At 39.5% G+C, this 14,509-nt stretch overlaps 2 protein-coding genes across 2 annotated transcripts; both read right to left on the bottom strand.

Moving 5' to 3' along the window:
• Positions 1 to 166: 166 nt before the first annotated feature.
• Positions 167 to 2,545, bottom strand: LOC121788063 (sm-like protein LSM8). The gene is made up of 6 exons (XM_042186923.1): positions 2,331 to 2,545; positions 1,978 to 2,091; positions 1,315 to 1,355; positions 1,162 to 1,236; positions 485 to 537; positions 167 to 388 (listed from the first exon to the last, which is right to left on the bottom strand). Exons 2-6 carry the CDS (start codon positions 2,012 to 2,014, stop codon positions 298 to 300), a joined length of 297 nt encoding a protein of 98 aa, XP_042042857.1. The 5' UTR covers positions 2,015 to 2,091; positions 2,331 to 2,545; the 3' UTR covers positions 167 to 297.
• Positions 2,546 to 7,920: 5,375 nt separating this feature from the next.
• Positions 7,921 to 10,069, bottom strand: LOC121785691 (uncharacterized protein At1g65710-like). The gene is made up of 2 exons (XM_042184094.1): positions 8,901 to 10,069; positions 7,921 to 8,753 (listed from the first exon to the last, which is right to left on the bottom strand). The coding sequence occupies exons 1-2, from the start codon at positions 9,924 to 9,926 to the stop codon at positions 8,154 to 8,156; spliced, it is 1,626 nt and encodes a 541-aa protein (XP_042040028.1). The 5' UTR covers positions 9,927 to 10,069; the 3' UTR covers positions 7,921 to 8,153.
• Between the last annotated feature and the right edge of the window lie 4,440 nt (positions 10,070 to 14,509).

Genomic DNA, 14,509 nt, shown 5'->3' with positions numbered 1-14,509 from the left:
TCGTATTTTGAAATGTCTCAAAAGATGGTAAAAAGACAAACAGCAAACAAACAAATCACAACATATTGAGCATACATATCTGAATTGACACACGTCCTTTTATATCACTGCAACGAGCCTAAATTATGAAGGGTAAATAGATCAGCATACAACGGCACAGCAAAAATGAATCTGAACAATATTATAGGAATATTTGGCATAAAATGTCGATCAAACATCCTCGTTTTTACCTCTTGTTTCTAGCTAAAGTTTGATTCTCACAAGCAAAGCTAAACAGTTTTAAGGTATTGGCAATAATCAGTGGATGACCGGCTTCAAAGGATGAGCTCTAAGTTTCGATAAGTCCAAGCTTGCATCTAGCTCTTCATCTAATTCTCCAACAATGCTTCTATAGACATAAAAAGGAAATTTACATTATGTAAAACAAAAAATGATAAATCAGATCAAAATATGTAGGTAGTTCAGAATATGAGGGATATCATACATGTTGTCGCCCCGAATGATGTAGAGACCCAACACAAGTTGCTGTACACCTTCCTACAGATAACAAGACCTGAAGATTTAGAATATTGCCAACAGAAATCGCACAACAATTACTTCTTGCACAGCAGAAGTGCATATAGCATTATTAACACTGGGGGAGGGCTGGATGACAGACTAGTCCTTAATTATTTGCGAGGGTAATATGAAGGAAACTGGATAATATGTGATCTCCCCGTTTCATTAATTGAACAAGATGTCACTCATTAACATCAACAAAGCATAAAATATCAAAGAAATTTTTAGTCAGAATTTCTTTGGCATGAATATCTCAAGCCATTAACTAATAGGAGTTCTTCTGTGAGACCTTATTTCCAATTTCTAAACTTCATACTAAATAATTCAGAAGCATGAAGAAAACTAAAAAAAGGGTGAGTGACAAAGGCAATATTTTCAGTTAATGCACGATTAGCACAGCAACGTATCGTTGAAATCCAGATTGGCAGACAAAGGTCAATTTGACTGAAGAACTACAGCGAAATTAACAGAAATTGTTTAAGTGCCATTAAAATGAATTGACATAGTTATATCCCTCCACAAAATCATTAAATTGGCGGGCAGGTTTATCAGAATAATCAGTTAGCAAATATTCACATGTTGGATACTTGCAAGAGAACAGACCTTTGTGGAGTACACCCGTTCATGAGACTCATCAAGAATTATGTTGGTAGCTTGATCAAAACCTTTCAGAATTCCCTGCGTGAAAGGTCATATTTCAGTAAAAATATAGCCCAAGTTTTTTTCTCTCTATTTTGGCCCAAAAATGAATCTCACCACAATGTTCCGCCCATCATTTGTGATAACCGAAATTGTCTCTACAACAAAGAAAAGGGAATAAAAAGGTCATGACTAGTAGAGAAGTAAACATGCCAAAAACACATGTTGCAAATAGGATGTTGTCTCCACCCTTGGCAATCATAGCCAAATAGAGAGTATTAACTGAGGTGTGACTGTTTGTCAATTTAGGCCATCACTAAAATTTCATAAGGTGCTAACAAGACGAGCATATCCTAGAAAACAATCCTGGAATCTGGTAGATTTAATCTTCTCGATGACATGAAAGTGTTGAAATGGGTAATTTTATAACAGGATAACCAAAAAATTTTGATCCATTTTTCGCTTATATGATCATGTTCTCTTTCAATTCATAATATGAGATACGAGGAAGCCACACAAATAGGAAATATACTAGATTTATGTCACAAAGTTAGATAGGTTTAGCGGTATAGAGAACTCTTACACAAAATAAAAAGACATTGAAATCATGAAACACCATGATATTACCTTTAAGAACAAATAACCATTTCGAGCCTAACAAAGTAGGCCATCAAGTTCCAATGATAACGGAGTAGACAATATAACAGGCCTAAGCTATGGAACTTGAAAATGATTCAGATAATACAACAATATGCTTAGACAGGATAAAAGATTGCGTACGATCAACAAGAGTCTCAAGTCCAGCCCCTGTTGCCATCTTCTAATCCTCAATGAAAATGAGTAGCAAGTGAGCAAATGGCCTTTATTAGTCCACTCAAGCTCCAAATGATATTCCTAACAAAAAAAATTCGTATGTATCAAGTCCAATCAGATGAGGTATCAATTTCTCCTCTTATTAGTCCACTCCAAGAAAACGAAATGGTAAATTCAAAACCAGTCTTCTATTATATTTCATATAAAATTGAGCAGGGAACTCAATCCAGCAATCCAGAATAGAGACACAATCAATTCAAGCAGAAACAATAAGATCAGAATACTTGAATTGAAGAAAATCAATAAATACTGCAACACACCTCAGCGAGGCCGGCTGAGGCAGTGCGGAAGGAGAGTCGGCGAGGCAGGCGAGCAGCAATGCGACGAGGTATGGCGGTGGAACAGCGTGGCAAGCTGGCGGCAAGGCAGTGAGGCAGGCGGCGCAGCGAGTGAGAGGCGGGTGGATTTCGCCGGTAAGGGTGAGAGAGAAGGAAATGGAAGCGCCACTTTCATTAGGGTTTGAGGGAATATAATATTGGTATATGTATAACCGATATAGAGTAGTCGCAGCTCAAATTTCAATTTTTAATTTCTTGATTTTTGATTTCTTGATCTTTGTACTAAAAGTGTTTTTAACATTAATTTTTTTATTTAAATATATAATTAATTTAATCAATTTGTTATTATTTGGTACATTAGATTTATTTAAGTTTTATGTATATAAATGAATTTAATTATTTATAGTTGATATACAAATTATAATTTAAAAATACAACTACACTTCGTTGGTCCCATCGAAGATGGTCCATTATCAAAAATAGAAACACGTTCATCTTTACTTTGTTCTATATTTGTTTCTTTATTCTCTCCACTCAACACACAAAACAAAATTGCAAAAAATCATGTGTCGCTCAAAGAAGTGGTCATCTTCCTTAGTACGAAATGATTATAAATTACTACTTCATCAATCTGTCATTAGAGCATCTTCAACAAGGAAAGATAAATAAAAGAGGTATATATCATCTATTTACCTTCTCAAAAATTGAAATATATCATTCAAAAAAATAACATATTCTAAAGAAAAAGTATAAATAAAAAGGTAAATAATTTTTAAAAAATAAAATAATAGTACAAAACACATTAAAAAAACATAAAATGTAATACCTTCTCAAATACCTTACCACTTGGAGAATGATTTTTTATAAAAAAGAAGACAAATATGGTAATTATAAGATTTTACCTCTCCATTGATGGAAAGGTAAAGATACATATTCAAAATGGAAAAAATATATAATACCTTCTCAAATACTTCTTTATTTAGATAATAATTTTTTTATAAAAAGAAGGTAAATATGGTAGTTATACTATAACTTTACATCTCCATTTACCTCTCCACTTGGAGATGCTCGGAGTCCCGGTTTACCATTTTAGTGCGTCCGCCATTAGGAGTCTTAGTTTACTTTTACTATGAATGATAGATATACCTCATATTTCACTAATTCATTCACTCATATTTCATTATAAAAATATAGTATATAAATAAGGGTGGCACACTCAACTATCTTTTTCCACACACTTCTCTTTATATATTTTAAAATCCATGTCAAACTCAAATGAAACTTCTAATGACGGATGGAAGGCGTACTAAACATCGTATACATAGTTAGAGCGTCCACAATAGGGAAGCCGCGGCTCCCGGCCCGGGGGTGGCTGTGCCGCTGATCCCTATTGCTGAGGCCACCAAGTGCCGCAGCGGGGGGAACCATGGGAGCGCCACACAGGCAGCCTGGCCGGGGCGCGGGCCGCGGCTCGCTATTGTGGCGGCCGAGAGCCGCGGCGCCCGCCCAACTTCGATTTTTTTCCTTATTTTTTTATAAATACACCAATTTTTCTCAATTTTTCTACCTCATTCTAATCTCCACTCTTTTCAATTTATCTCAATTCAACTTTCAAAAAATGGATTCCGACGATGAAGAGTATCAACAAGTGATCGATGGGGAATTCGATGAACTGGTTGCAACAGTGCAATGTGAAGCTAACGAGGCGGCAGCGGCGGTCCCTCGGCCGATCCATCATCGGCGGACAATCTTCCGTGACTATGTCTGGGCCGACCAGCGGTTGATGGAAGACTACTTCTACGATAACCCCAGTTATCCGCCAGAGATTTTCCGTCGGCGGTTCAGAATGTCGCAACAATTCTTCATCCATATAGCAACGTGTTTGGCGCAGCGATTCAGGTGCTTCACCTTGCGACATGATGTCAGCGGCCGAGTCGGTTTGTCGACATATCAGAAGTGTACCGCTGCAATTAGGCAGCTTGCCTATGCCGGGCCCGCTGACATGTTCGACGAATATCTACAGATGGGTGAAATGACTACCCTAGAGAGGCTGAGACAGTTTTGTAGGGGCATCAAGGATATCTTCGGTCCAGAGTATTTACGGAAGCCAAATGCCGATGAATGCCATAGATTGATACATATGCACGGGATTGTGCACCATTTTCCAGGAATGTTTGGCAGCATCGATTGCATACATTGGGAACTGTCTGGTGGCTTGGAAGGGGCAGTTCACTTATGGATTCAAAGAGAGGCACCCAACGATGATCCTGGAAGCTGTTGCTGACTACCGTTTGCGAATCTGGCATGCGTATTTTGGTGTCGCTGGGTCGAACGACATCAACGTTTTACAGTCGTCGCATCTCTTCAATGACAAGTGCCGGGGTGAGGGTCCGCAAGTCAGATTCGTGGCCAACGGCACGTAGTACAACATGGCATACTATTTGGCCGATGGGATATACCCTCGCTGACCCGTGTTTGTCAAAACGATCCGGCAACTGGTTGGGCCGAAGCAATCCTATTTCTCGCGAAAACAAGAGGGTGCTAGGAAGGATGTTGAGCGAGCTTTTGGTGTCATCCAATCGCAATGGGCCATTCTACGGTACCCGGTACGACAATGGCACGAAAATGATGTCGCCGACATCATGTATGCATGTATCATATTGCATAATATGATAATAGATGATGAAGGATTTGCTGCAGAGCGATGGGCACCGGAAGATGGGGCTAGCACAAGTCACGGTATTGCCACCGCCCCCCTGCAGATGGGTGTACCGCGTACTAATGCATACTTGATTCAGCGGTTCACCGATATGCGGAGGGAAACATCACATACGACACTGCATGTTGATTTGGTTGAAGAGGTCTGGAATCGTAGGGGAGGGGGCGCAGCGTGATATGCGTTCGCGGTGTTGTTTTTGTGATGTCGATAATTTTTCCCTTTATATAAGACAACGAAGATTTGGTTTTAATTTTTTTTATTAAATTATGTAATTTTTATTTATTTATTATAGTTCGATTAATTTTATTCTAGTTAAATAAAAATATAATCAAAAATGAAAAAAAATAATTTGTGGCTTGAGCTTATCCACTAATAAGGTGGACAAGTTTTTGTGGTCCGGCCAATTGAGTTCCACTATTATGGATACTCTTAGAATTGAGTTGATTTTGATTTCTTCTTTGAGAAAATATACTACTATATTATTTTTCAATACTTAGATTTCTGTTTCTTTTTATATACTTACTTCAATTGAAATAGGCAAAAACGAACATATTGAGGTTGAAAACTTTTGTGATAATCTTAAATTAGTGTGAAAAATCATTTAAGCCGTGCATAGCATGGCATTAAACACGAGTGTAACAAAATAAAGAGGTCTTAATAGCATATTATCAGAAGGAAGAAACGGTTAGAACTTAGAAGTGATAACAAACTATTTTATCAATGTGATGATAATATAATCACATTGATAAATAGTCTCATAATAATTGTCACTCTTATTGTAGCCACGAGTTTTAAGAAATATAAAGAAAAATTGGTTGGAAAAGTTAGTGGAATGTGAGACTCACTTTTTTTGTATTGATTTTATAATAAAATGTGAAATGAGGTAGTAGAATGTGAGATCTACTTACCATTTTTGGTAAAAATGAAGTGTGACAATTATTGAGGGACAGACCGAAATGGAAAAGAATGACAATTATTGTAGGACGGAGGGAGTATATTCACTTTTATTAATGAGATGATATTTATGTTAAATGGTGTATTGGTTTTTTACACTTGAAGCTCAAGGATACCGAAGAACTTGAGAGCATCTCCATCGCCACTCTCCGGGGCCGGACGGCGTCCGTGCCAGCGGCGCGACATAGCCCCTCCGCCGCTATGCTCGCGCCAACGGCACGGCCCTACTCGATAATAAGAGCACGTCCGTGCCGCTGAGCATGGCGACGTGGCAGCGTGAGATTAGCCGTTGTAATTTTTTTGAATTACAAAAAAACGAAAATAATACCAAAACTTAAAAAAAAAAATTGGATTCTCAAAAAATATAGCTGTTTATTACCATTTTTTTGAATTTTCAAATTATGTAATTTTTAATTTTTTGGATTTGAATTATGTAATTTTTAATTTTTTAGTAATTTGTAATAGTATTCCGGATATTTTTAATGCATTCTAATATTGTGGAAATGTTTTTATTTGAATTGAATAATAGAATGGTGGGACCCTTGAGCATGTCCTTACGGAAGAGCATGGATGTGGGTGTTATGCTCTTGGGGAAGAGCAGGGAGTAGGGGTGTCGAAACGGGTAGCGGGTAACGGGTAATCCCGAACCCGACCCGTTATCCGCCGGGTATCGGGTACCCATTACCCGACGGAATCGGGAAACGGGGCGGGGTCGGGTATAATAATTTTGGGTTTTGCGGGTATCGGGTATCCCGATACCCGACCGGGTAATCCCGATAGTCCCGAAAATACCCGATATATATTGATATTTTATAATTTTTTATTTTTAATTTTTTATTTTAATACTTGATCTTCACGGTGTAATTTTTTTAAGATTTTAATATTTTAAAAATCATAATGTAATTTTTTATTAGTAATATATTATAAAATGTATTTTTTAAGTTTATAACTTTTAACTAGGGTTAGGGTTAAGTTTCTGTTTATTTGTTTAGTTTTAGTCAGGATTGACGACATGGCTCCAATGAGGCAATGAGCAATGTCCATGGTGCACGAGTGATGCATGCGCAGATGAAGAATGATTGGTGAAACCGTGTGAAACTTTTATTACTTTAGACTTTTGGTTGAAGTTATTTACTTATTTTATATTTAGACTTTTGATTAAAGTAAGACATTGTTGCTTACTTTGTTAATTGTTTTCATATTTAGATTTTTGAATGGTAATTTGGAGTTTGGATTTTTTGGCATTGTAATTGAATTTAGATTACATATTTACTTTACATGTGGTACTTGTGCAGCTCATATGATTATTTAAAGCAGATATTTCAAAGATTACGTAGCTTGATCTCAATTCTCAACAAAATTAAATAATACTCCCTCCGTCCCAGGCTACTCGCCCCTTTCCTTTTCGGCACGGAGATTAAGGAATGAGTGTATAGGAAAGTCAAAAATGACGGTTGTAGGTGAAATTTTTTACTAAAAATGGAAAGAGTGCAAGTAACTTGGGACGCCCAAAAAGGAAATAAGTGCGAGTAGCGCGGGACGGAGGGAGTAATAAAAAGTTTCAAGTGAGACTATTATATTCAGCAAGTAGTATTTTTTAAAAAGCATCTAAAATATACAAATAATATTTAAAAAAAGAAGATTTCAAAAAAAAAATGTTTCGGGTCTGGTACCCGCGGTGTCGGGTGCGGGATACCCGACTCAGGTATCGGGTAATACCCGACTAAATGCGGGACGGGTATCGGGACTAACTTTTCGGCCAAAATCGGGTGCGGGTACCCGTTTCGACACCCCTGCCAAAGAGTAAAAAATGAATAAAAGTGGGTCCGGGCCTACTTCCATGCTCTTGCCTAAGAGCATGGATGAGGATGCTCCCACAAATTTAACGCACATCCAAAATAAAGAATTTGAAACATGCTAAAAAGATGATTGTTCAGGTGATTAACGAGCATGGTTGCCAAAGTTAGCAACCAAACACAGAAATTTCTACAAATATGAAAAAACCATCTGTTTTTCCAGTTGAACAAGGAAAGAAGCAGAAAAAAACACAAGTTTAAGGATGCCATGGTAGCTATGTGGAAGAAGCAACAGTATGCGAAACTCGACTCGCAATTCTCGCCCTTCCAATCCCATTATTCTTTGCAGCACCGAGTTTCTTGCCGCCTCTGATACCCCACCGATCTCGTCGATTCTGCCGAATTAGGCTCCCAGCTTGAAGAACACGCCCACTGCTGCTGGCTTCCGGCAAAGCTGTTGCTGCCGGAGGATTCTTGCTCTTCCAAGTCTTCATCGTCTCCGGCGCCCCTCCTTACCGTCACGTATTTGTGGAAGCTAGGCTGCATTAGGTCATCGCTCCCTACGATCTCCGATTCCAAAATTGGATCCTGCTTAGCCTTCCTCGCCTTGATTTGCTCCGTCGTTGACAGACTCGACGCCGTGCTGGAGTTGAGATCGGCGACGGCTTCCAGGATGGAACATGCTTTGGTCACGCATGGCGGCAGAGGAAACGCCGCCGGCGGAGCGTTGTTTTGGTGGAAATTGTGGATGTCTTCGAGCAGAAGCGCGGTGTAGGATGAATTAGGGTTTGTTAGGGTTTCCGGATTGATGTCGAGATCCCGAGATGAGCGTGACGAGCGGGTTCGCGTCACGGCAGTGGGAATCACGTTTACCCCGCCGCCATTGTTGCCTGCTGTTTTCTGCTCTGCGTTTGCTGATTTCTGCGGTGGCGCTACCTGCACCACGCCGATTGAATTCGATTTCATCAATATGTGCTCTGTTTTAATTCGATTTTATAGATGATTGGGGATTTTTCGAATTGAATAATGGAAATGGAAATGGAAATGGAAATGAAAAATTAAATGAAGAAATTAGTTAGTTACCTGTGAGATGATGTTGGTGTCAGTCTCAGAAAGAGGATTTCTCCGGTAAGGAGAGTGCTCTGCTTTCCTTGAATTGCTCCGGCTAAGAGAAATCGGCTGCTGCTGGTTCTGATTATCGTTCTGAGCTCTCAACCTCGCCGGAGATCTCGCTCGCGGAGAGGCAGCGCTTCTCGCCGCATCCCCACCCGCGTTTCTCTTCACTTGAATCCTTTTAACGGCCGCCGCAGTCTCCCCGCCGCCAGTAGTGCTCTTCTCCATGGCCATTGCCGGCACCGAAACCAGCTTCCCCGGCCGGGGATTGGCATTCGCGGCGGAGGAGTTGGAATTAGTCCCACTGTGTGTAGTGATTGGGGATTCAGATCTTCTACCAGGAGATCTGCTCACCCGCCTCCCTCCGCCGCTGCCGCTCCTTTCCCGGCTCCCGGAGCGCTGTTGCGCCGCCTGGTCCCTCTCCCTGCTAGGCGTCCTCCGCCGCCCCTGAGACAGGCGGCGCTCCCTCCGCCGATTCTCCCTCTCCCTCGCCACAGCCTCGTCGTCTCCATCAGCATTGTTGCCGTCGCCTCTCCTGCTGTCGTTGTCGAAGTCGTAACTCCTCTTCGACCCCGAATACTTCCTCCCGCCGCTCTCCGCCGAGAGGCCGGCCTTCCCGGTGGAGGAGCTCCGGCTGAGGCGGCCGCATTGTATCAAAATAGCGTCCACCTCTTCCTTAGTGCAGCTCGAGATCCTCACCGGACCCGCTCCTCCGACAACGCCGCCTTCCAAACCGTTTCCCGAGCTCGCATTCTTGCCCTTTTCGGCAAATTCGTCGATCTTTTTCACCTCGGCCTTCTCCTCCGGCTCCGGCCTCTGCCTCTCGACCTCGTGGCTCTTCCGGTGTTTGATTATGAAAATCTCTTTCTTAACAACCGTTTCTTCTTTCTTCTCCGGCTGAGCAGCTTCGGATTTGAGCTTTTCCGGTGGGTCGGGAAGCGCCGCCGGAGGTGGAGAAGAAGCGCATACATTCTTCTTGCTGAAGCAACTCCCCATATTTTTTTTGCGGGGATTCAAGAAACAAAATTTGAAAGACAAATTGGAAGAAATGTTTGAAAAAAAAATTAAAGATTTGTAGTTGTGGTGGAGAGAAATGATAAGAAAAGGGTGCAGTGTTCAAGAAAACAACGCAATAAAAGATGGCACTTTTTGTAGGGTGGAGAAAGAGACAGATAATTCAAATTTTAACAGAGGCGGGGCATTCAACATATCCGTTATCATTATTCTTTTAAAAAATATTTTTCTGATTATTTTTTAATACGGTTGCATATATTTTCAAAATATTACTGTATAAAATAATAGTGAAATAAATAATAAAAGTACCAGTTACAGCATATGAATCTAAAAGGTTTAATTTTATTTTTTAAACAAGAACAAATAAATATTGATGTCAGATTACCTACTATTGTTTGATAACTATAAAATATTGTTGCCCATAGCGGATATATTCAAAGAGAGAGAGAAAAGGAATCTTGATCTATATTTGAATATGGAATAAATAACGGTTAGTTTATTTAGAATTTCGAAATTTGAGGTTAGCAGCATCTGCAACGGTGGACGGACCGTCCGTGCCGCTGGCAAGGACGAGCTTCACCGCCGCGGGCACGGCGCTGCTCGATGCATCGAGCACGTCCGTGCCAGCGAGCAGCTGACGTGGCGGCACGCGATTTGGCAACGGCATAGCCGTTGCCTTTGAATTTTTTTTCATTAAAAATCGGTTTTTAATTTAAAAAACCGATTTAAAAAAATTCCACTTTCCAAAAAAATATATATCCGTTTTTTACCGTTTTCCATCATTTTTTAAATTTTTTTCCCCCAAAAATACACATTTTCATCTATAAATACCATACTTCCACACCCAAAAATTCACCCCACACTACACAATTTTCATCTACACTCTCTAATTTCCATTCTCATTCTCATTTTCATCTTCATTCTCTCATATCCATTCTCAATCTTTCTTCCACTTCTACAACATAACAATGTCCGGCCAAGGCGATGACCCCCCGCTCTCCCACGGTTGGAACCCCGAATGGTTCGGTTCACAACCGTTTCCTAGTCCGGAAACGAAATATTCGGCCCCTCCTCAAACCCAAAGTTCGGGCGTTCCGGGTGGCTACCGGCCATACCCAATCGACGACCAAGGTGCCCCCGAAGGTCGATACGGGTGGACACCGGAGCCTAGGCCGACCGCCCCCTCCCAAACTCCGACTCCTCCTACTCGCGGTGTCCGCACACCGTACACTCCGGCGGAGATGGATAAATTGTTCACGGCGTACTTGAAAATCTCTGAAGATCCGGTGGTTGGCACGAACCAATCCGACGATCACTTTTGGTGGCGCATCGCTCGTCGGTACAATGAAAACCGGCCGCCGGGAACAATCGAGCGCAACGAGAGTATGGTGCGCAACGCCATCTACCGAGCCAACAATGAAATTGGTAAGTTCAATGGCTATTTCCTCCAGGAAGAGCAGAATGCGGGGAGCGGCCGGAGCGAGGTCGGCATCATCACTGCCGCGTTGAGCACCTACCAATCCATGAACTACAAGTCGTTCAAGTACCTCAACGTTTGGCAGGAGACGCGGACGCACCCGAAGTATATGGGAGACGTAACATCCTCCTCTAGCGGCTCCTCCAAACGGTCAAGGTAGGTATCCCTATCCGACGTCGGCTCCGAAGAAGTGGCAAGCCAACTCGCTGGAGCTAACTTGGGTAGCCCCGACGCCGGCCCGAGCGGTTCCCAACGCCGACCGCAAGGAAGGAAGAAGGCGGCGACCAACCGCCGTCAAGCCGCGGCTGCAACCGCCGATGCTCTAGTTCCCGCTCCCGTTCCAGTTCCATATGCGCCACCTCCACCCCCACCAACTCGTTGTGGCAGCTTTTGGCCCAACTCAATATGACCGATAGGTCCACTATGACCCCCTCGCAACTTCGATCGCACGAGGCCATGATATTGGGCCTCCAAAAACAATTAGGGGTAGTGCCGCCGGATGAGTAGTCGCCCACTGGGGTATTTTTAGCTTTTAATTATGTAATTTTTAATTTTTAGGAGTTTAATTATGTAATTTTTTATTTTTAGGTATTTTTAGTATTTTAATTATGTAATTTTATATTTTTAGGATTTTAATTATGTCTTTTTTATTTTATTTATAATATGTAATATTTATTGTGGTTTTTTAATAAATTTTAATTTTATCGAAATGTTTTTTGTTTAATTGAATTTTAAATTGAATTGTGTTCGTCCTTGCGGAAGAGCACAGTTGTGGGTGTTGTGCTCTTGCCAGAGAGCAGGCAGAAAAAGTGGGGTCGGGCCCAGAACCGTGCTCGCTGGCAAGAGCACGGTTGTGGGTACTCTAAGTCATGTATATTGTGTTGTCGGACTGGAACTTAATTTCAAAATTTTAATTCATAATATTTGGATAAGTATCAATCAATAGAGTATTCAATACATGTTGAATTTCAAATTTTCTAAAATTACAATAGTACCAATAAAATGCTCAAACTATATGTCGGATCTCAAATATTATAGATAGTATGATTCAAAAACTTGAACTATCAAATAAGATTCTTATTGCAATTTTCTTTATGTAATGATGATGTCTATTTTAAAACTTTTTATAAATGATGATTGGAAGAAGGATAATATTTTGCTCGATTATTTTATAAACAAATAAAAAAATATTTGTAACATTCCGCAACATAAATAGGCCAACAATCAATTTCGTCTTAGAGATTGATTGATATTTCATTCCAAATGTGTGCATAAGCTATGATGTGAAACGTTTGTTTAAAAAATGAATACAAAACGATGAAATTTTGCTCAATCGGTATCGGCCATGTTTGTTATTTTAAAAAGGTAATTAACTACCTTTCGTTGAAATTCATTGTTATTATGTAACAATGTATGGAGATTTTTATCACTTTTGAGACTAGACAAGGAACTCCCTTCTTTAAATTTAGCTATAATTCTTTTTTGCATTCAATAAAACCTTTACTAGTGGTTGGGGAAATAAATATGAAAGCAAGAAATTGAAATGGATAGTTACTTGAAAAACAGGGTAATTTGATAATGACGTTACATTTTAAAGGGTAACAAAAACGAACTCGATATTCATATTCAGAATTAATAAGAGCCGAGCTTACACAACTATAGTTATTTATGTATTTTTTTTTTGTTTTCTTTATTTAGTTCCTGTTCAGAAATTAAAAAAAAAAAGAGCAATGAGTAATAAAATGGAAGAATTAGTATTTGAACCGTGTCTGGAATTTATTTATTTATTTTAATTAATCAAAACTATTGAAATGTTATTAATTTCCCGTCTCGATTGTTTACTTTTGTCAGATTTTAAAAAAATGCTCTAGTTTAGGATAAACTTGTTTTTTTCCTTTCAATTATTAGATTTTCGTGATGCGTATTGAAGCTTCAACAATTTATTTTATTCCAATCAGCTTTAAACTTTTAAATTCATTGAGACAGTGATGGTTTTTGCATTACTTATTAAATTGAGCGAGAAAACGGATTTACTAATTCAAATTAAACGAGACAATAATGCGTATCATAATTAATAGCAATATGTTATTAGCAAATAAAAAATATAAAATCATAGACAATTTGGCATGTGTTTACATAAAGGTTCCAAAAAGAATGATCAGACGAAATCTATTTAAACATTCCACTTTAGTTTTGAATTGTAAACATCAATTTGTAGAATGAAAGTGAAATATTTGTCAATTAATCTCGCAAAGGGAATAACAACGCGACACTGATTCAATTTTGCCTTTTTGTGTTTTCTGTTAAAGTCGACAATTCAGGCTAAAATTATTGCATCAGTAATTTTTAAATATAAGTGAATTGTTGTTGTTATCGAGTCAAATGCGTGAGTTTGAATTTTGACTACCTGTTGAAGACACTAGCGTTTTTCTTTAAAACATTGTAAATTTGTAATTATTTTTAGGATCATCGACCAATTTCAATTCATGCGAATCTGGAATCGGCGGCATCACTAAATTCACTTTTCAGTATGTGCGTGTGTGTAATGTAATTGTGCAATATGTGTAGTTGCATGTAGTATGTGTATTATGTGTAGTTTAATTTAGGAATAAAATAATTGGGTGAGTAGAGCAGCATCCCAAGAACCTTGATGTGCTATCAGTCACACCGGGATCCAAGTCCTAAAATTGTACTTCCTCCGTTCCGCTTTAGGAGTCTCAGTTGAGTCGGGTACATGTTTTAAGAAAGTGTTTGCATGTGTAATAAATAAATGTTGTTGTGGATAGACCTGCAAAATTAATCTGCGGGTTTTGGGTATATCCGACCCCGACCCAATACTCGATGGGTTTTGGGTATCCGAAACCCGAAATTATGGGTTCTGGTACAGGGTTGGGTAGTTAATGTTAGAATTTTTCGGATTTAGGGTACCCGAAACCCGTATCAGGGTACCCGACTAATACCCAATTAATTATGTATTTGTGATAAATATTTTTATTTAGTATATGTTGCTTTGACATTTTATTGTTCTGTTATCTCGACTTTAATACTTCTTTATATTCGTGTTATGTTCATGTTGCATTATTTATGT

This window comes from Salvia splendens, chromosome 22 (assembly GCF_004379255.2).
Source record: "Salvia splendens isolate huo1 chromosome 22, SspV2, whole genome shotgun sequence".
In the NCBI taxonomy this organism is placed as follows: Eukaryota; Viridiplantae; Streptophyta; class Magnoliopsida; order Lamiales; family Lamiaceae; genus Salvia; species Salvia splendens.
The sequence above is the reverse complement of the archived record's forward strand: the minus strand, read 5'-3'. Positions and strand labels throughout refer to the sequence as shown.

What these genes read in the sequence shown, in the direction of transcription:
- LOC121785691 (XM_042184094.1), bottom strand. Translation starts at nt 9,926, where the DNA reads ATGGGGAGTTGCTTCAGCAAGAAGAATGTATGCGCTTCTTCTCCACCT. An exon ending in ACACCAACATCATCTCACAG is followed by an intron (nt 8,754 to 8,900) that starts GTAACTAACTAA and finishes GGCGTGGTGCAG; the next exon opens with GTAGCGCCACCGCAGAAATC.
- LOC121788063 (XM_042186923.1), bottom strand. Translation starts at nt 2,014, where the DNA reads ATGGCAACAGGGGCTGGACTTGAGACTCTTGTTGATC. An exon ending in ATGATGGGCGGAACATTGTG is followed by an intron (nt 1,237 to 1,314) that starts GTGAGATTCATT and finishes CCTTTCACGCAG; the next exon opens with GGAATTCTGAAAGGTTTTGA. An exon ending in ATCATTCGGGGCGACAACAT is followed by an intron (nt 389 to 484) that starts GTATGATATCCC and finishes TTATGTCTATAG; the next exon opens with AAGCATTGTTGGAGAATTAG.